We start from the raw sequence: 21245 nt of genomic DNA, 5'->3' as shown, positions 1-21245 counted from the left end.
TTGGCCCCTTGGCTCTTCACACCGGCCCCAGGGGACGAACAGTGAAGCCCAGAGAGAGGCTGTGTCCCTCCCAAAGGCGGGTAGAGTAAAACCAGTGAAACTGCCCATCTGGTTCTCATGGTCTGGGTCCCCCCAGCACCTGAGCCCAGGAACAGGGAGCTGAGGCGGGGCAGAGGTGGGGGAGCTCAGGAGACCCTCACCTCTCTCTCCTTCCTTGCCAGTCATCCATTCGTGCAAGCCGAGGCACCATTGGTGGCTATTTCCTGGCGGGGAGGTCCATGAGCTGGTGGCCGGTGAGTCGATCGTCCTCCCTGTCCCCTCCCACCCCTGGATCCTCGTCTTGTCTTCTCTCGCCTGGACCAAGGTGGCAGCCCCCTGAGTGGGTATCCTGGCTCTCTGGGCTCCTTCTCTGTGGCCCCCAGGCACCCCACAACCCAAGAGATCTTGCTAATGCACACCTCGGGTAAGTGCTTCCTAAGTGTGCGCCCTCAGCTGGACACTGCACCTACAGAAATAACCTAGAATGTTCCTGTCCCAGAGAAGCTCAGATTAGCTGGGCAGACAGACTCACAGACAACAGGAGGGAAGCAGAGGGGCTGTGAGTGCCTCTGGGAAGCCTCTGACCTCAGCCAGGCGAGGTGGGAAGGAGACATATCTGCTCAGTACCGTGGAGCAGTGAGGTGAGGGGGATCACAGACATCAATCCCCAGCAACCTCAGGGAATTGATCCTGACACCTTTGCAAACCCCAGTCTCTTCTATCTGCCCACGTCACTTGTTCCTCTTGGTCCTCAAAACTGATTTCCTCTTCCTGAAATAGCACGGAGGGAGGTACGCCCTGCCTGGAAATCGAATCGTGGGATTGTCAGCCCCTGTGGTGCTGAGGCCGTGACATGCCCAGTCACGCCCGGCTCACACACACGTGTGTGCATGCACTCCCACACCACCAGCCACCCCTACACCCCGTCCTGGTTCTCACCACTTTCCCCACCTGCGCTGGTGACAGACTCCCTGAAGAGAAGAGGAGGTCCAGGACGCTGACAGAGCTCTCTGGAAGGTTCGAGTATCTGGGACAGGAGGAGGTAGGGGCAGGGAGCTCTCATGCCTTCAGCATGATAGAATCCCCAGGAGTGCAGGGAGCGGAGGGCCTGGCAGCTCACAGGGACGGTGACACTGCGTCCCTCAACAGGAGACAGCAAGCCACTCGGAGGCCATTCTGCTCAGCTGATATGTCCCCTCCCCACCGTCCCCCACCACAGCTCTGGAGATGAGTCAGTAGGAGGGACAAGAAGCAGGAGGGAGTACCTCTCTGGTCCATTCCGGGAGGGTGACCAGGGGCTGGCCTGGGTGCCCGCCAGTCCTGCAGAGAGCAGATCTCCCTGCTCCGTGTGAAACTCTGAGTCTCCCTGTAGGGGTGAGGAAGCAGGAGGAGGGTGCTCCCAAGATGAGTGGGCTGTGGAGCCGGGCAGCCCCCGTGGGTGGGCCCGTGAGCTGGGCCTCCTGCACTGGGGCCTCCTGCACTGCTGAAGCCTGAGCAGAACCAGCCCTGCTTAGGGGGGTCTCCGTCCCATTTGCAGCCCTGGAGCTTGCATGTCTAGGTGTCCGGGTGTCTGTGACAGAAGTCCCATAGCTTTGTGCCCCTCCCTACTAGGCCAGTCCTGAGAAGTGCCTCACTCCCCTCCCTGTACCCCAAAGAGAGTGTGTGGCTGGGAAGCCAAAAGCAGAAGGAGCAACAGCATCCCTGCTCCAGAGGGCCCCGTCTCGTCCCCTTGCCAGCCCTGATGGCCGATGTCTCCTTGAGTCATGAGCTGGGAGCCCTGCGCTGAGCGGGGCCGAGGCCCCTCCCCGCTCCGAGAGCAGCCTCGGGGAGGGCCCAGTGCTCTGTGCTCTGGCTAGGAGCTCCAGCCCAGCCCCGCCAGCGTCCCCAGGACCACCTGAGTGTGAGCGTGTGAGTGTGTGTGAGTGAGTGAGTGTGTGTGAGAGTGTGTGAGTGTGTGTGGGTGTGAGTGTGTGTGAGTGTGTGTGTGGGTGTGAGTGTGTGTGTGAGTGTGTGCGAGAGTGTGTGAGTGGGTGTGAGTGAGTGTGTGAGAGTGTGTGAGAGTGTGTGTGGGTGTGACTGTGAGTGTGTGTGGGTGTGTGTGAGTGTGTGTGTGTGTGAGTGAGTGTGTGTGTGAGTGTGTGTGGCAGCAGGCTGTGGCTTCACCAATGAGCAACGTCGGCTGGTTGTAATCTCTGGGCCTTTATGTTCTAGGCGATCTGTTCTCTGAATGTCTCAGTACCTTTCCTTTCTTTTCACTTTCTATCGCCCAGCACCCCCAGAACAGGCAGTGGGCACAGGTGAGTCCCCACATTTTACAAGTGGAGAATCTGAGGATTTGCAAGAGGAAGTGATTTTATTAGGGTGATACAGGGAGTAAGCCCAGAGCCGAGCTCTTCCCCTCTGGCCCCGGTCGTGTCCCCAAGGCCTCGCCTCCGCCCAGGCCCCAGAGCGCCTCCCTCCGCCCCCTTCCCTGCCCAATGAAGGATCCCATCAAATAATCAAAGATGACAGTAATGAGTGCTTATTAGGTGCCCAGCAATAATCATGCACTAGTTAATGGAGTCAGACAGCCAGGGTTCAAAGGTTCTGTCACTCACAAGTTCTGGAGCTCGGGCAAGCCATTTATCTGTGCCTCGGTTCCCTCCTCAGTCAAATGGGGATAATGACGGGACACCAGGCCCAGAGCTGTGGTGAGGGCTGCCTGAGGAAACCTAGAACAGCGCCCGACACTTGGCGACGCCGCTTCCGTACTAACCGTGATGTTGTCCTTCTATCAGTGTCTCTATGGCCTCAGAGTAGTTGGCTGCCTCCTGGAGAAACATGACTCAACTCGGAGGCTGGCCCAGCCTGTGTTCAGCCCCTCGGCTCCTCCCTCCGCCTGGCCTTGCCCTGGAGCCTGGAGGCACTGGGGTGGCAGGGGGCCTCCCCAATCCCTCTCGTGGGGACTTCCCCTCCTCCCCTCAGCATCCTCGTCTCTGGAGGCCCCTAGGTGGACGGCCCCAGTGCAGAGCCTTCTCCTCCCTACATGACCCTGCTCTCCATGGCTTTCCCTTTTTCCCACTTGGCCACTCACTGCATGGCCTGAGGGCAGTGGCTTTGTTTTTCCCAACATTATTTCCTTCCTCTGTAAATTGAAAAGATTAATGCTCATCTCTCGAAATGTTTATGCAGATTAAGTGTATTGGTGCATATTAAATGCCTTGCACAGTGTCCGCATACAGTAGGTACCGAGTAAATGTCAGGTCCATCCCTCCTCCTCTGTGCTCCCTCACGTCCCCTCCTTCCTCTGATCTCAGATTTCCTGAGCCCGGCTCCTGCTCTGTCCACAGCTCCTGAAGCCCGTGGTCCTGGCTCCAGGCTGATTTGGATTAAAACTGACCCTGACCCTTGGCCCCACTTGTGCCCTGCAGATTGGAGCCTCTCTGATGTCCAGCAATGTGGGCAGTGGCTTGTTCATTGGCCTGGCTGGGACAGGAGCCGCTGGAGGCCTCGCTGTGGGCGGCTTCGAATGGAACGTAAGGAAGCTGGCCTGGAGGCTTCTCAGGGATAATGGAGGTCTGAAGCCCCCCTGCCCCCCCATCCCAGGCTTTAGTGCTGAGGGGAACCTCGGAGGTGCCTGGGGAGGCTGCATGGTAAATACAGAACCCATTTTACAGATGAGGAAATCAAGGCCCGGAGGATGCAGAGGGACTCATCAGAGGTCACACAGCACTAAGATTAGGTCCCAGGTCCCTTGCTTCCCAGCTCAGTGCTCCCCGACATCATGATGTGGGGGAGGGGGCTGCCCCTCCATCTGCATCTAGGACATGGATACCTACTTCTCTCCACTCTCCAAGGCAACCTGGCTGCTTCTGGCCCTGGGCTGGATCTTCGTCCCCGTGTACATCGCCGCTGGCGTGGTCACAATGCCGCAGTACCTGAAGAAGCGATTCGGGGGCCAGAGGATCCAGGTGTACATGTCTGTCCTGTCTCTTATCCTCTACATCTTTACCAAGATTTCCGTGAGTACCCACTCCAGTGTGGCCATCTTGTCTCTCTGAAAATGCTGAGTTTATTTTTTTTAAGAGTTTATTTATTAGAGAGAGAGAGAGCACGAGCAGGGCAAGGGGCAGAGGGAGAGGGAGAAGCAGACTCCCCGCTGAGCAGGGAGCCCGATGCAGGACTCGATCCCAGGACCCTGGGATCATGACCTGAGCTGAAGGCAGATGCTTAACCAACTGAGACACCCAGGTGCCCAAAAATGCTGAGTTTACGTCATGGCTTATTGCTGGATGTAGGGATGGATGGATAGATAGATAGATAGATAGATAGATAGATAGATAGATAGATAATAGGTAGAAAGAAGGAAGGAAGGCAGGGAGGGAGGGAGGAAGAAGGGATGAATCCACATACCTTCAATGCAAGCCCTCGCTCAGCAGTGGAGTGATCACAGATGAATGAGAAATGTCTGTTGCGTAAATGACGTCCCTCTATTCAAAGAGTTCATCATCTAGAGCACATTCATTCATTTATCTTTCCGTTAATTGATTCTCCATTCAGCACCATGCACTGATTACCTAGAATGTTACAGTTAGAAAGGTCCTTGTTCTTCCTCCGCTGACCTACACCCAGAAAACAAACCTAGGGCAAATGGCTTGCCCATGTCCACACAGAATGTAGCCGTAGGACTGGAACTGAAGTTTGGGTCCCGTGCCCCGGGCCAGGGGTCCTTGCACACTGTCCTGTTGTAGCCCTGGGATGGGTTCATGAAACAACCGTGCAGTGGGGTCAGCAAGCAAGCACTGAAAGGGGCCGAGTCCGTGAGCTTCCAGGTCAAGAGTCGGGAAAACTGTACAGCGGCTTGTCCACCAATGCTTGAAAATGAGCCCAAGTCAGCTCAGGCAAAGGACGCTCTCCGAGTCCTCTAATAAACCTGAGCATGCAGAGCGTCCGGAAGTCCTCTCCCTGGGCTCCCGGCCCGGCCCGTCAGCCAGGGCCCGCCTGCAGCTGCATGGGCCTCTGCTCTGCTGGGGAGCAGGCAGCGAGCCTCTGGGTGCCTGCTCTCTCTTCTCTGACCCCTGCTCCCCGCTTCAGCTCCTCTGTCTTCACTCCTTCACCCCTGCCTTCAGGGCAACAGACTCTCCTATCTGCGCCACCAGCTGACATTGCTCCCGGTTTCAAAGTTTCATGTGGTGCTCCTTTGCTTGACAATCCCTATGGCCCCTCAGCGTCTGCAAGGTCAAGCCCATCCTCCTCAGCATGGCACTTGAGGCTCACCCTCATCATGTGATGAGGACTGACAGCACTTGATATCGCTGAGCAGGAGGCGACATACCCTGGTGGCCACAGCGAGGGCCTCAGGTGACCTGGCCTCCTGGGTCCCGGCTCTCTGCAGACTGACATCTTCTCTGGAGCTCTCTTCATCCAGATGGCCTTGGGCTGGGACCTTTACCTCTCCACGGCGATGCTCCTGGTGGTGACAGCCGTCTACACCATTGCCGGTAGGGCCGAGGACAGGTCGCGTCAGGGTGCGGGCACTGGGAGCAGAGACCGAAAGACAGGGAGAGGTGGAGAGGGATGCCTAGGGATGCGACAGTGAGCAGGGGTGCAGCTAGGAGACCGTCAATAGGACTGGAGTCACCAGGGACTGCTCCAGACAAAGCCACCAGCCCTCCTTCCCCTGTGTCCCCCAGAGCACCTCTTGCAGGCCTGGGCACATGGGACCCTGGCTTGTGGCTAAGTCAGCCCGCAAAGATGGGGAATTTCCATGGTGTTGGGAGGGGAGGGAGGGAGGCTTCCCGGTGGAGCTCCAGCACAGCAGGAGAACAGCCCTGGGATGTTAAAAACAAGAGCTAACTGAGGCTCAGTGGCCACACTCAGGGGCCGCTGGGGAGAGAAGGAGCTAGACCGGAGTGCCTGCGGCTGGGACCGGCCAGTCGGGGGAAGGCAGGCGGCCGGAACCCACCTGCTAAGAGGGCTCCCTAGTGTGGCCAAGCACAGGGCAGACACCCAGAGAGGAACCCCCTGTTGGTGCCGACTGATGAGCCCTCTCCTTGGGTCTGCAGGGGGCCTCACGGCCGTGATCTACACAGATGCTCTGCAGACGGTGATCATGGTGGGGGGCGCCCTGGTCCTCATGTTTCTGGGTAAGGAAGAGACCTGAATACACCCCACCATCATGTAGAAATTACTCTCTGATCTATCTTGGGCTTTCACCTCTGTGGTTTGATTGGAACTTTCCAGAGCATCCCACCACCCCCACCGCCAGGATGGGGTTACCAAAGAGCAGAGTTCTCACTACACCAACTAAGGGTCTGAGCCCCACATATCTCCCCCATTCCCAAGTCCCATACCAGTTCCAAGCCCCAGGGCCCCACATGGGACTGGAAGCTAGGGTAGGGGCAGGAGACCCCCAGTGGGTCTCAGGGCTGTGTCACTAACTGTGGTCTCTCTCCACAGGCTTTCAGGAGGTAGGCTGGTACCCAGGCCTGGAGCAGCGGTACAGACAGGCCATCCCCAATGCCACAGTCCCCAATACCACCTGCCATCTCCCCCGGTCTGATGCCTTCCATATGCTCCGGGACCCTGTGAGCGGGGACATTCCTTGGCCAGGCCTCGTTTTCGGGCTCACAGTGCTGGCCACATGGTGCTGGTGCACGGACCAGGTGATGCCCCAGCCAGGCTTGGCCCAGCCCGTCACAACCTGGGGGTGCTCCCTGCGGGAAAACCATGCACCTAGATGCAGAGAGGGTCGGGGCTTGTTTCGGGACCACCTCAGGGCCCGCCTGTGACTGAGCTGAGCCCCACCTGACCTGAGTGGCCTGCCTCCACCCCTCCCTTTCCAGGTCATTGTGCAGAGGTCTCTCTCTGCCAAGAATCTGTCCCATGCCAAGGGGGGCTCCGTGCTGGGGGGCTACCTGAAGATCCTGCCCATGTTCTTCATCGTCATGCCTGGCATGATCAGCCGGGCCCTGTACCCAGGTAGGAACTGGACGATGGGTGAGGGGTGGGGAGGGGGTGCCCCATGCTGTTTCTATTAAGATACATATGCGTTAGGCTTTGTGGGCCAAACATACAATAAGTATTTCAGAAGAAGAAATTGTATCTAAATGTCATTTTAAAATCCTATGCTCCCTTTATAAGGGAAAGACCAAAGAAGGCATTCTCGGTACCTTCCAAGGATTTGTGCCTTTTAGCAAGATATAAGGCCTAAAACCCACAGGAGTCTGTCAGGCTTTGCAGGGTAGTATGTGGTCAAGAGATTTACTGGAGACGGCTAAATTGTGTACCCAGACATCTGCCTGCCCCTTGACCCTCTGGCTCCTGCAAGAGATGCTGGTTCCTGCCAGAGTCACCAGGATACACTTTCCTGTAGTTTTTTTCCTGTTGGAAAGCAAATATTAGGCCAACCCAAGGAGGCACAGGAAGACTCGACTCTGATGGCCATCACTTCTTCTATAGATGAGGTGGGCTGTGTAGACCCTGACGTTTGCCAAAGAATCTGCGGGGCCCGAGTGGGCTGCTCCAACATCGCCTACCCCAAGCTGGTCATAGCCCTCATGCCCGTCGGTGAGTCCTGTCTCCCCACGCCACCCTTCATGCCATCCCCCGGCTTCCTCCAATCCCCACTGCCCAGGAGGGGTTGCATTAACGGTGGGCATGGACAGGAATAGGGAATAAGAACCTTCACCGCCACACCTCCTTCCCCCAACACACGCGAGCGTACACACACACACACACACGTGCATGCACGCGTGCACACACACATATTCTCACAAGTGTCTATAAAGCACCCACTCTGGCTTTAATTGTAGAGATGCAGGGATGAAAGGCAGGCCCGAGCTCGGGCTTCATGCCATCCCCAGGACACCTGGGCTCACTGAGGATACAATGCTATGTCACCAGTGTGGGGACACAGTGGGGCTGAGGGAGCCCTAAGGAGACACCTGACCTGGCCCAGGGGAATGTTGGAGAAGGTTTCCCAGAGGAGAGGAAATGGAGCTGAATCCCAAGGAACATCAGGCAGACGAAGCCAGCTGCAGGTGGGAAATGTCATTCGGGGAGGAGGGACTATGTGTGCGAAGGCTGAGGGCTGACAGAGAGCAGGGTCTGAAGCAGCCCCGCGGGGCTCACCTGCAGAGGAATGGACCACAGTGGTAGAGAGGAGGCCGTGGCCACACCTCACCGTGGAGCAGAGCCTTTCCTCTGGGTTTTAGGCCAGAGCATATGAGGGGATTTGAGCTTCCAAAGGACCAGTGTGATGGAGGGTTCACTTTGCAGGAGGCAGAGGGACGGGGTGCTGGTGGCCGGGCCAGGTCTGTGGTTTCAGGGGTGGACAGAAGGGGTTTAAAAGATCTTCGTGAGGTAGAGGTGGCAGGATTTGGTGACTGATTACATTTGAGGGAGGAGAAAGACAGAGGGATCTAGAGAGGGCTCCCAGGTCCTGGGTTTACAATGATATTGAGAGTGGGGACATAGGGAAAAAGCCAGGTTTATGAGGGAAGTCCTTAATTTGAGCTCTCCCCTCCCTCCAGTAGAACAAGAAATGAATCAGAGAAATAGTAGAGATGGTGGGAGGCCTGGCTAGGACAGGCCGTCCACAGTGGGGGCTGATTGAGGGAAGTGGGAAGGAAGGGCAGCAGAGGAGGGGGTCTAGGATAACTGAGTGTCTGCTATGGAGATTGGAGTTTGCTAACCAAAGGAAGCAACAGAAGGCCCCGGAGGAAGGTGCTGGCCTAGGTTTGTTTGGAACGCCTTGAGTCTTTCAGGGAGACCTCCAGGAGGTGATTAAATACTTGAACTGGGAGGAAAGAGGGCCGAGGTAGGGCTGACAGAGAGTGGTCTCCCCAGGGACACATGAGTGGTTGTTCCTAGAAGCTTGATCATTAGAGTCATAGAGACCTCAGATATCAGTGGGTTCCATCCTCCCCTGCTATGCAGGGGGAGAATAGGTCCAGAAAGGAAGGAACTAGTTTAAAGATCACACAACTAGTTGCTTGCAGAACCAGGAAACAAACCCAGGCCTTCTGCCTCCCAGGCCGGGGCCTTAACCTGGCACCACCGTGTCCATGAAAAGGCACACAGACTGAAAACACTCCATTCTTAACAGGCACCCTCCTCCCCACCAGGGGCCCCTAACCAAGTGTCTACAAGCTCTGAAGCCCAGACTGAGGAGTCAAAACTGCAGGGTCACCTAGGCCCACCGCTCTTAGTGATGCAGATGAGGAGGCTGGGCCTGGGCAGGGGCGGTGCAGGGGACTCACTCAGGGCTGTGGCGCTCATCCGGTCTTCCGGATTCCTCATCCGCACGGATGGGAACCTCATGCAATAGCATCCCCACCCCCACAGCCCTGGCTCTGCTGGACTCTGTAGCCTCCGTGGCCCCTGGCAGAGCTGGCCTTCCCAGGCCGGCTGCCCATGGAGACCTCGCCTCTCCCCAGGTCTGCGGGGCCTGATGATCGCCGTGATCCTGGCCGCCCTCATGAGCTCACTCACCTCCATCTTCAACAGCAGCGGCACCTTGTTTGCCATCGACGTGTGGCTGCGCCTCCGAAGGAAGGCTACAGAGCAGGAGCTGATGGTGGTGGGCAGGTGCGCTGGCCCCTCCTTCTGGAGCGCCCCCTCCCTGCAGGCAGAACCCCTCTTCCCTCTCCTCCTTGTCCTGGGCTGCCCTGGGGGGGAGGGGGGATGAGGCAGGGTCTGGGCCCGGACTGGCAGTCAGAGCACCTGGTTCTAGCACCAACTTCCTACATGACCTCAGGTGAGTCCCTTCCCAACTCTGGACATTCCTCTGCTTCCAGAATAAGGAGAAAAAAAAAAAAAAGTCTCTTCCCGGTCTGTTCAACTTTCTCTTTCTCTAACAGAGTAAGTGAGAGAAGCTGATAAAGCATTTAAGAAAGGGAAGGTGAACTGTATGGGGGGGCAGGTAGTTAGCAAGCAGCTCACCCCCAGGAGCTTTAGATCAGCCCAGCCTTTATCCCAGGAAAACAGAAAGCCTGTTAATTTACTCCATCAGACTCACCCTGAGCATCCCCCTTGCATCACAGCTTGTGCGGGGGACACCGGGGTGCCTGGCACTGGCCTGCCCTGAGGGCTGCTCCTGGCAACAGGAGCGCAGGTAACGCAGCGTGGGGCTGCCTCTGCCAGGAAGTCCGCAGGAAGGCTGTCTGCAGTGGACGCAGAGCCTTGAACAGCAAGCTGGAGAACTTGAACTTTATCTCCTTGGTTTTGATTTTGTGCTTTTCAAAGTATCACTTGGTGGCTTATTTTCTTTTTCTCCCTGGGCTTGTAGTTTACACTGGGTTAAGGGGCACTTTCCGAACTCTTTGCTTCATAATTTAAGGCTCCGTGACTCAGGTGTCTGGACTAACACGCAGGGCCTGAGCATTTAAGGATCTGCGAGGGGAGGGATGAGCAGCTACCACTTGGGTAGATGCCTCTCTAGTGGGGCCTGATGGGGAAAATGTGGGAGGGAAAGGAGAGGCGAGGACAAGTGCGCAGAGGCATTTCCAAAGACCCCTCCTTCGTTCTTGTACTCAGCCTGTTCCACAGCCATTTATTTCATCCATCAGTGGGGTTTGAGCACCATCTCCTGGCCATGTACATTATTGCATCCAAGAAAAGTTTTCAACTTGTTCACACAAAATCGTAAGAGAGTGCTTTAGGGTACTTGGGCCTGAGCCAGGATCAGTTGAGGGGGAGTCAGGAGGACAAGGTGGGGTCCCCACTCTGAGCTAAATGCCAATGTAAGGGAGCAGTGGGTTAGAACTGGAGGAGCACAAAGAAGGGAAAAGTCTCTGGAACTAAAGCCATCCTAGAGAAGGGGGCTGTCCTGCACAGGTTTTGGATGCAAAAGAGAAGGAAAGGCATCCAAGCCAAGACCAGAGGCCATTTACTGAAGTGGGGGGTGTTGTAAAAAGTATGGCTTTCTCCCTGAAGAGCAGGTGGCCTAAATGACTTCACAGACCCCAATTCAAAAATCCTGGGTTTCTTGGATTCTGGAATTCTACTATTCTGGGATTTTAGAGGCCTAAATTTCTGGAACCTTAGCATTTCCAGTCTCCTAGCATTCTCTGATTCAGTGACCATACATTCCTTTCCCTTTTCCCTTCCCGGTTTCTGTGTCCCCCCCTTTTCCCCCCACCCCATGCCTATGCCACCCTGAGCGTTCCTCACAGTGCCCCGTGCCCTCCTTACAGAGTGTTTGTGGTGTTCCTGGTTGTCATCAGCATCCTCTGGATCCCCATCATCCAAAGCTCCAACAGCAGGCAGCTCTTCGACTACATCCAGTCTGTCACCAGCTACCTGGCCCCGCCTATCACCGCCCTCTTCCTGTTGGCCATTTTCTGCAAGAGGGTCACAGAGCCTGTGAGTGCAACAGGGCACCTGTCTCTCCCTGTACACCCGAGGGTCAGGAGGTCCGGTCTGTCTGTAGCCTGGTGTCTCTCTGGGACATATCAGACACACACACTGCCTCCTTTAGGCTTCCGTCTCCCCATCCATAGCGTCGGGTTTTGATTCATTCATTCACTTGACAAACATTCATTGATCTTATTATGGAGGCTTCTAGATGCAATGGTTTACGAGGTTCATGTAGGTCCACCATCACTGGGCCAGATGGGAGGAAAGATGACTCAATAAGAAATAAGAATAAAGTCTAGTGGCTGCTGTGAGAGTGGGGGTCAGGGGTACCTAACCGATGGGATGCCTGGGAGGGGGCCAGGGAAGCCTTCCTGGAGGAAGTGACATCTGATCCTAGACCGGATTAATGGGGAAGAGAAGAATGTTCCTGACATGTGGAAGTGTGTGCAAAAGGCCAGGACAGACGGGAGGATCTCTGGGGTCTGTTCCCTCTCTAACCCCGTAAGGTTCTGTATGTAGGCAAAATACCAGCCACAGATGACCCCGCACATGCTTCATTCACGCAACTGCTGAAAGGCCTGGGAGGAGCTAGAGGGGCCAGGACCATTGCCTTGGTTACCCCCAGGAGAGCCTAGAAAAGAGGGGCCCGATTCTGCCGGCTGTGCTTTGGGGGCTAAGGGATGTCATGGACACAACTCCGCAGGGGCCACAGGAGAGCTCAAAGTCATTGCAAAGGACATCTCAGAAGCCCCTTTCCCCAGGGAGTACCCAGGCCACTTGTCGACTGTTTCTGGACGTCTAACCTCCCTGCTGATCACGATGGTGCACAGCACGGCTCGGCTCGGCTGAATTCTGGGTGTTTATGCTCATTCCAGAATTTTTTTTTAAGATTTTATTTATTTATTTGACAGAGAGAGACAAAGTGAAAGAAGGAACACAAGCAGGGGGAGTGGGAGAGGGAGAAGCAGGCTCCCCGCTGAGCAGGGAGCCCGATGCGGGCCTCGATCCCAGGACCCTGGGATCATGACCTGAGCCAAAGGCAGATGCTTAATGACTGAGCCACCCAGGTGCCCCTCATTCCAGAATTCTTGGTATCAGGATTGGCATCTCATTTTTGAAAACACGAGCCCTCTGACCCTCACATACGGGGAACAGGTATAGGTTTGGGTCAAGTGGTGTTATAAACAAGATAGGCGAGGTGCCAGAGCTTTGCTTTGCTTTGCTTTACTTTGCTTTGTTTCTCTTTCTTTCTTTCTTTCTAGAAGAGCTCTATTCTGATTTTTTATTTATTATAACAGAAAATCAGGATGGGGGATCCTGGTTTTCCCTGCTCATTACAAAAGCATATTCCATTCTAGTTGAATACTAAGCATCTATACTTAGTATATACTAATTTCTCTTACCATCGCGCATGAGAAAACTCCAAGCCAGTGAGGTTGAGTCACTATTTCAATCATTCTGGAACAGAGCCAGGATCCAAATCCTCGTCTATCTGACTCTGGAGCCTGCGCCCTCCCCGGGGCACCACTCTGCCTGCCTTTAAGTTCAGACAAAGCCTCAGCATTAACAGGGAGCTCGCTAAGGTGGGCCTGCAAACACTGTAACAGACCGTGGCTTGGGCTTGCTCGGGCCTCCCATGTCTATCCTCTCTCCACAGGGAGCCTTCTGGTGCCTCATGTTTGGCCTGGTTGTGGGGCTTCTGCGCATGATCCTGGAGTTCTCATACCCCGTGCCAGCCTGTGGGGAGGTGGACCAGAGGCCGGCCGTGCTGAAGGACTTCCACTACCTCTACTTTGCCCTCCTGCTCTGTGGGCTCACTGCCGTCGTCATCGTCACCGTCAGCCTCTGTACCACTCCCATCCCTGAGGAAAAGGCAAGTGGAGTGCTGGCGCTGGGGCTCCTCAAAATGCTGTCCCTACCCCTGCGGCCTGGGATTCGACCCCTGAATTTCATTCCAGTGGGTTGTCTCCTCTGTGGCCATACACACGTCCTTGGGACGGGGAGCTCACTGGATTATTCAATCCCAGGTGAAAAGGAATTCATTCAATTGGAAAATTACTCCGGGAGCACCTCGTGTGCCAGGCACTGTGCTAGGGTTACAAAGACGAATGGTCCCTGCCAGTGACTTTTGGGGACAGACACCAACGCCAACAGTTAGTCTACCACGAGAAAGTGCAGAAGGACCAAGCTCAAAGGGAGGGGCTGAGCACCGGGGGTGGGGGCAGTCACCCCTGCGGGGCTGCAGAGGGTTCCCCGACAGGGTCACTTGGAGCTGGCCCTAGAAGAAGGAGGAAGGATTGGTTGGCCAGTCAAGAAACAGGTAGATGAGAAAAGACACAGAGTCTCCCAGAGCAAGCGCTCCCCTCTCGCATGCTGACAGATTTTCCAGTCCTCAGTCATGGAAGCTGTCTTTTGAAACCTTTCATCTTTACATCATGGGCGGTCATGACACGGCACCGCCATCTGTGGGGCTTCAACAACTGAAGTTTATTTTCTCACAGTTCTGGAGGCAAGAAGTCTGAGATCAAGGTGTTGGCAGAGTTCTTTCCGCCGAGGCCCCCCTCCTTGGCTTGCAGATGTCTGTCTTCGCCTCTCTGTCGTCACCCTGTCTTCCCCTGAGTGTCTGTGTCCTAATCTCCTCTTCTTAAAAGGATGCCAGTTGTATTGGATTAGGGTCACTCTAATGTCCTCATTTAACCTTAATGACCACTTTAAAGGCCTTATCTGCACATACAGTCACATTCTGAAGTCCCGGAGGGGGGTAGAATTCAGCCCATAACAGAGCCCGTGCCAGAAGCTAGTCCCTGAAACACTGGATGGAAGGCATTACTAACATCCTTTATCTGTATGATGCTGGAGAGTTTGCAAAACCACTTTAGACCCTTGATGTCACTAATTCCTCCTACAAACAGAGGAGCCAAGAGAGGCGGGTCTCTCTGGTGGCTCACTCCAGAAGTGATCTCTCCCCACTGCTTGAATCTTCAGCTTCTCCGTTGTCTGCTGCCTCACTCCCACACAGAAGTGTCCCCCACTCGAAACCCCCTCCCCAGACCCCGGCCCTCCCTAGGTACGCTGCCACCCGCTGGGCTCCTCAACAGCCAACTTTGCAGGGTGATCACTCGCAGCCTTCACTTCCCACCTCTTGTCTCCTCATCCAGTCTGGCTGATACCCCCCTTCCCCCAAAATTGCTCTCGCCAAGACCCCAATAACCTTGTTGTTGCTAGAAATTAACGATCATTCCCCCATCTTCGTCCTCAGTGAGTTCTGAGGAGAACCAGCCACCACGGACCACTTCCTGCGTCCTGAAGACCTCTCTTATGCTCACGTCCATGACACGTGCCCCTCCAGTTTGGTTTTCAGTGTCCCGTAGGGTCCCACCTATGACCTAAAACCCTTCTCACCCCACACTGTCACTGAGCTGTCCTATCCATACCCGGGAACTCAACAATCCTCTACAGGAAGATGAAACTCCATTCTCTCTCTCTCGCCCAAGATTCAAACCCAAATCCAGCTGCCTCCCATGACATAAAGAGACACCACCCATACACGGCTAATGACACATTGTGTAAGTATGAAGTCACATTTGCTAAGAGGTACTTTCAAGTGGAGAAGCAGTCCGGGCTCTCCTGAGACCGTACAAAGACGTAGCTGGAAGCCAGCGGAAGGGTCTTGGAGGATGGTCGCTCACCCCGGGCTGCTGGACGTGCCTGTAGGAATTTGGCAGCAGGGCAGGGTTTACCAGGGCCAATATGTAACCAAGAGCTGCTGGGCCAGGAAAAGAGCTTTTTGGAAAGGAGACAGTACAGAGCTCAGATAGTCCTGGTTGGGTCCAACCAACTTCAGCTAGAGAACTTGCTGGATTTTCTGCTGCGCCACCAAAAAGGGAGAAGAGAGAAAGCCCCCAGGGCTGTCCAGGGGACGTGGGCTTGCTGCTCCGTCCCTGGACATCTCTGCTCTGTGGCAGCAGCCTCTGCAGGTACTCTGTAGGCAGGCTCTTTGAGCTCGTCCGCCACCTACCTGATGGTCCAAGGCAGGAACCTAAGAGCCATGTTCGCTGCTCCCTCACCCGAAGACCACCCCCTTCTCCTCCCCCAGATGCTCTGTATTTCTTGCTCTGCTATTCCAACAGCCTACAGCCTGAATCCCTTCAATTCACTCCGAGAGATCTTTCTAAATCCCACAACTTAGAGTCTCTTCCTTTTGTCTAAAGTCTGCAGGGGCTCTCCATTGCCTATGAGTTTCTTTTTAAGAGTATCAGCTCCACAACCCTACCTTGGAAGCCTTCTGTCATGGGGCACCTGCCTCCCTGTCTGGTTTCTTTCCTCCCAGGCTATGAGCGTGGAGCCTGGAGCAAGTGCTCAGGGGGAGCAGGTGCTCAGGGGGCGCAGCTTTTCAAAGGAAAGGGCATTCGGGCTGAGAGCCAGGCATCCTGACTCGGTCCTGTGCCTGTTCCTCATGCTCCTCACCACTCTGCCGGCCTCCCGTGAAGGGGAGTCCTCTTGTTCCACAGTAAGACTACACCCAAGGGTATCCGAGTCAAGTAGTATTTTCTTTCCCTCCAGCTTGCTCGCCTGACGTGGTGGACACGGAACAGTCCCCACCCTGAGCTGGAGAAGGAGGCCCCGGAGGGCACGCCTGGGACATCAGAGATGCCATCTGGGGTGAGCCCTCCAGGAGGTGGAGGGAGAGAGAGCTCCAACCAGGGCCAGGACCAGCATGGAGGTAGGCTGGGGGCATGCTGGGGGGCACATATCACAGAGGAGTAATGGGGATGCCATGTCATGGGACCCCAGAGACCCTCCTTTGGGGTTCCCTGGGGATGGGGTCTCTGAGGGATGCCAAAAAAAATGACCATTCCTCCCTTCCCGCATGGCTATTAAACTATTTGAGAAATAAGACAAATAAGGAAGGCAGATAGGAGCCAAAATATAGGTAGAAAGATTTTGTTTGTATCTGTGGGGAGGTGCATTTCCTTATGGTGAAGCCCGGAGTTAGACGGAGGTGCCCATCAGCCTCCTACCCCTGTGAGCCCAACATTGACAAGGAGGAGGGAGGGACACAACCAAGCATGCCCCCTCCATGCTTCCCAAATCTACCAGGAGGGGAGTCCCCTCTCTTCCCCTGGGTTGAATGGGTCTAAGGGCAGAAAAATCAAAGAGTGTTACGCTGAGTTCCCTCCAGATGGAAGGAAACATGAGGCACATCAAAGAAACTGGCCCCACTTTATTATTTACTTATTTCCTACGGGGCTTAAAAATTCTGCCTAAAGTCACAGAGACGCATGGCTGTCCCTCATGGGATAAGAGCAGCCCTGGGTCCATACAGTTCTGTCCATCTTCATAAGGTTCCTCCAGCCTGACAGCCGTTCCTATGGATATCGTCCTTGAGCTGCTGATGGGCCATATACGTTTTGCCTCGTAGAGGTTCTTACATGTGTTAGAATAGTACCTTAGTGAGATGTACTCCAAGGTCACACAGTCTCTAAAGTTGAAAATTGGCATAAGACATGATGTTGCTACTTTAGACATAATGCAACTATAGCCTTCCTACAGCGTGATGAAATAACCATGTTAGAATAGTCTGATATAATGACATTATAGAGATTTCCTAGATTATAAAATTCCTAAGGGAAAATTATAGTCAAAAAAGTTAAATCAGGTTGCAAGTTAAAGCCCCAAATCAATTCCTCTTGCCCTCAGGAATTAATAACTTAATGACATTTAAGTCCTAAATTTACTTCCTGCCTCAGCTAGAGGGAACCCCACCACCTGGGTGGAGTTGGGGTGCCTTTGTCAGCTGCCTTCTCCTTCAGGGCCTCAACAATGTCTTAGTTCCATTCCCAGTCTCTGGTGTCCACACCTTTAATAACTCATGTGAGTCAAGAGCATAGGTAAGATTGTCAAAGGGCCGGTTGTCGGACCTGAACAGGTCCCTCATCTTTGCCAGGTTCGCGGGGTGGGGGGATGGCTTTTGCTCCCCTGAGGCCTGAGAAATTGCCCACCTTTCTTGACTCCCTCCACTTTGCTAAGGCCCTGCCTAGAGAAGCAGCCAGGTGCCTAGAGTTAATGACATCATAAGCTCCAGCATCCCACCAAGATCGAACACTCCCATCTTCTTGCCCCAGCTGCAGCAGTTAAAAGCCAGTGGTCCACTATAAAAAGCTATGCGTAATGGAGAATGTAACCCTTTACAAAATTCCAAGGTCAAAACCCACATAGGCTGACTTCAGAAAGCACCACTAAAGCTCAAAGTCAACATCCTCCCCCGCCCCCTTGTCTAATCAGTTGCCCCAACAGTTCCAGTGTGTTTTGCTTTGCACAGTGTGACCCCTTGTCTCTTTTTCAAGCTTTGTGGTCCATGCACCAGATGGGGTCTCAAAACAGTTTCTCCCCCCATCATGGCAAGAACCAGGTCTTGCCCCTATAAAATGTCTGGCAGGGAGGAATTGCAGGCCCTTCTAGGGAGGTAGATCCAAGAGAAGGAAGGGATGGGGAGAAGCTAGGAAGGCAGCTTCAGTGGGAGGAGGAAGGGCACCACTCGCGCTGTCCCGGCGGAACCCCAGCACAAGATAGACGGACACGATCGTTGCGGCTTTCCCTGGCTGGCCCCGTGCCACAGGGCAGGGCCTGTCCCTTGAGAAGCAGAGAAACATCTGCTCCCTGTGGGGGGCTTTCTCCCCACAAGACGAAGGAGCACTTCCCACTCCTACAAGGCAGCCTCTGGAATCCCCCTCTCAAAAGGCCCACAGGCAGATGAAGTCTCATCCGTGTTGTCCTCAGGTTAAACAGCAAAATGACAGTGTAGTTTTGTGTCCTAAAAAAAAAAAGAAGAAAAGAAAAAAATTTTAAGGACAGCCGAATAGATCTGAAAGAAGTGTACACATCTAGGTTGTAGACTGACTTAGATGGACTGGATCACCAATAACCACCTAGTGACTTCTGAGCCTCAGAATTGGCATGTGACACCCTGTGCATCATCTGCTTCTGAGGGCACCCCTGAGAATCAGAAGAGAGTTCTTGGATAGGCTTGTAAAATACTAAGACCTAGTACACTTGAAATCCCACACGCCTGGTATTGCTTAGTGCAGCCTTGTCGCTGTGTGACCTCAAGCAGGTCCCTTCCTTTCTCTGAGCCTTTTCCCTCCTGGGTAAGGAGGGAGCAGGACCAGATGGTCTCTTGATGGGACCAGAGATTGCACTCTGTCCTCACACTGAGCTTACCAGGTACCAAGTTCCAAAGTCATTAAGATGATAAAGCATTTCCAGTGGGTTCTGTCCAACCTCAATGAAATATTAATTTTATTTTAATATGCTGTCTGCTAATGCAAAAAACCCCCAACTTTAAAAATACTTTATTACTTCCTTTAAGCTTAGTTTTTAAAGAACTGAGCTACCCTTTAACCTCAAAACAGCCCCATCCTGGTGCTGGGGAGCCAGGTCCGCACAGGCTCAGTCTCATGCATGTTTAGAACCTTATAGTCCCCAGAGCCTCTCCCTGCTGCTCCAGCATGGGTCACTTTTCAAAATGCTAGCAAATGTCCATTCTCATCTGATGCTCAAAGCAACCTGGAGAAGAACCGAGCATCACGGTTAACTTGTTTGAGAGAGAAGCTGCAGCTCGGAGAAGCCGAGTGGGTGACTTGCACAGGACCTCAGGCAGGCCAGCACGGAGCGGGAAAGTGGTTCCCAGCCATCCTGGGAGAGATCGCGCCCCGCTCCATCCTTGTGCTCTGAATTAGGATGAGCCTCATCATCCTCACCCCGTCCCCACTACCTGCATCACTGAGAGGCTCCGCTGGACAACTGGACGCTGAGGCCAGAGCTCTGTCCCAGTCCCAGCTGTGCGCCCAGTCTGTAAGCTCCCAGCAAGGCCCAGTGCCACCTGCCTTTCTTTCTGTGCTCTCCCCACCACCCCACCTTCCGTGTCTCACCGGCTCCCCCTCCCCTGCCCCCTGTCACTCCCCTGTCTGCCACCTGGCCTCACCTCCCCCTCCCCTTCTGCTTCCCCCCCCCACACTGCGGTCTTCAGCCCCACGCAGGCGGTGGGGCCGGCTGCTGTGGGACTGGTTCTGCGGGCTGGCCGGCCACCCCGAGCCCACGCTGAGCCCCGAGGAGATGGCCGCACACCAGCGGGAGCTGACCAGCATTGCCGAGGAGCCGCTCTGGAGAAGCGTCTGCGACGTCAATGCCATCCTGCTGCTGGCCATCAACATCTTCCTCTGGGGCTATTTTGCCTGACTCCGCAGACCTGGCTTCAGTGGAGACAGAGTAAACTGGACTGGAGCCGGGCCAGTTCATCTTGCTGTGAAAACCGGGGACCACTGAGGCTGAGCCGGCAGGAGCCCCTGGCCCAACCTGCACACTGGCCATGTGGGGAAAGGGAGACCAGAGAGGGCTCTGGGTTTGCTCAGGGCCACACAGCAGGACTCGCACCCAGGTCTTCTGACTCCAGCTCTTTTTCCATTATACTGCCTTATGTTCCTACCCTCAGAAACACAGTCTCCACCGTCTTGGTGCTTCTATTTAGGAGCTTTTACTATACATGTATTTTGAGGCTTAAAAAAGTGGAAGATATAAGAAAAGGGTTGCAAGAACATTGCAAAAGTCCAAGTGCATCTTTGCTCACCCGTATCCCTTCCCTCCACCCTTTGTCCTCCCCTCCCTCCCTAGTTCCCAACCCCTAGTCGTCTATTTCCGGCAGGCATCGACCCAGGAGGGCCTTTACTTCCACTGCCAGACCCCAGGGAGTGAGGGACCAGGGTGGAATGTAAGCATGGTGACAGATGGTGTTTGGGCAGGGAGCTCTGGGGGGCTCTCCTTGGTGCCACTCAAATTCTGCCCCTTCCCACGGTCACTTCCAAACACGTGGAGTTCCACGGCCTTGAGGCATTTAATGTACTTGCCACAACTGGGTCAGGATCCCACTCCTGCTCCCACACCCTCTGGACCTGCCTCTGTGGCCGTACCGATCACTGTCCTGTGATGTTTATCTCCCCAGCTAGGCTGCGTACTCCAAGGGGCAAGGACCAAAGACCAAGGGCCACATCCCAAGTGACTTTGTACCCAGAAAGTAACAGTGTCCAATAAATGGTGAATTAGTAATTCTCTAAGGTCCCGGAAGGCTTCGCATGGTGGCTGGCTGTGTCGTGACTTGGGGAGCCAGCTGGTGGGGAGGAGCCTCCTTCAGCTGGAGTGTGCACACCATGCCATGCCTCAGATGTCTGGAAAGGGACCACAGTCCTGTCCCATTGCCAAGGACACAGTGAGAAGGTCCGTTCCTTTCTCTCTCGTGTCTAGGCTGCCCCTACTCTCACCTGACCCTCTTCGATGCGGCCTCTGATCATCACTCTACTGATCACTCACCGTAAGTGACTACAAATAAAATTCTCGTCCCTTAAGGCTTAAACACAGCTGATTCTATGAACACCTCCTGGTGCTGCTGCCTCCACATTTCCGTGTCCCCTGACCTTTGACCTCACCAGGCCGTGCTTTCCTCACTGTTCCCTACTGACCGTTACCGGGAACTCAGCTTTTCCCCCTCATTTTCCCCAAAACCATTCCCTTGAAGCATTTGTGTGCAACCAAATGTACCGAAGGTTTGGGGAGGGAAAGAATCTTAAACCACAGAAGCACAATTTAAAATTAAGTATTGAACATCCCTAATTTCGAAAGCTTCTAGCAGCCTATGAGAGTTCCCCACAGGCCTCTGAGTCTCTAACCTCCTGCCGTCTGCACTGCGGTGCTCACTCCCCTCCTCAGACTCTACTGTCCTGAAGGGCCTCCTCCTCAGTGTCCCCTCTCTTTGTGATGCGAGCCTGTCTGGGTCCAGACCTCTGTCCTTTCAGCCAGAGATGCATGAGCATGCT

The 21245-nt window shown here is 54.5% G+C and overlaps 1 protein-coding gene across 3 annotated transcripts; it reads left to right on the top strand.

The window, feature by feature from the left end:
• Window positions 1-242: 242 nt before the first annotated feature.
• On the top strand, window positions 243-20481 carry SLC5A9 (solute carrier family 5 member 9). 3 transcript variants are annotated; one of them, XM_036106600.2, is made up of 14 exons: window positions 243-293; window positions 3450-3554; window positions 3696-3767; window positions 3876-4040; window positions 5414-5519; window positions 6084-6164; window positions 6478-6683; window positions 6864-6999; window positions 7480-7587; window positions 9459-9609; window positions 11217-11385; window positions 13037-13252; window positions 15943-16102; window positions 19409-20481. In XM_036106600.2, the coding sequence occupies exons 1-14, from the start codon at window positions 279-281 to the stop codon at window positions 19615-19617; spliced, it is 1899 nt and encodes a 632-aa protein (XP_035962493.2). In that variant the 5' UTR covers window positions 243-278; the 3' UTR covers window positions 19618-20481. The 3 variants fall into 3 exon arrangements, with proteins under 3 accessions (XP_035962493.2, XP_035962491.2, XP_077927861.1); XM_036106598.2 differs by lacking the exon at window positions 3696-3767; XM_078071735.1 differs by lacking the exons at window positions 243-293; window positions 3696-3767; window positions 13037-13252 and having other exon boundaries at window positions 2891-3554.
• The last annotated feature ends 764 nt before the right edge of the window (window positions 20482-21245 follow it).

The sequence above is a fragment of the Halichoerus grypus genome, chromosome 5 (assembly GCF_964656455.1).
Source record: "Halichoerus grypus chromosome 5, mHalGry1.hap1.1, whole genome shotgun sequence".
Classification (NCBI taxonomy): domain Eukaryota; kingdom Metazoa; phylum Chordata; class Mammalia; order Carnivora; family Phocidae; genus Halichoerus; species Halichoerus grypus.
The sequence above is the reverse complement of the archived record's forward strand: the minus strand, read 5'-3'. Positions and strand labels throughout refer to the sequence as shown.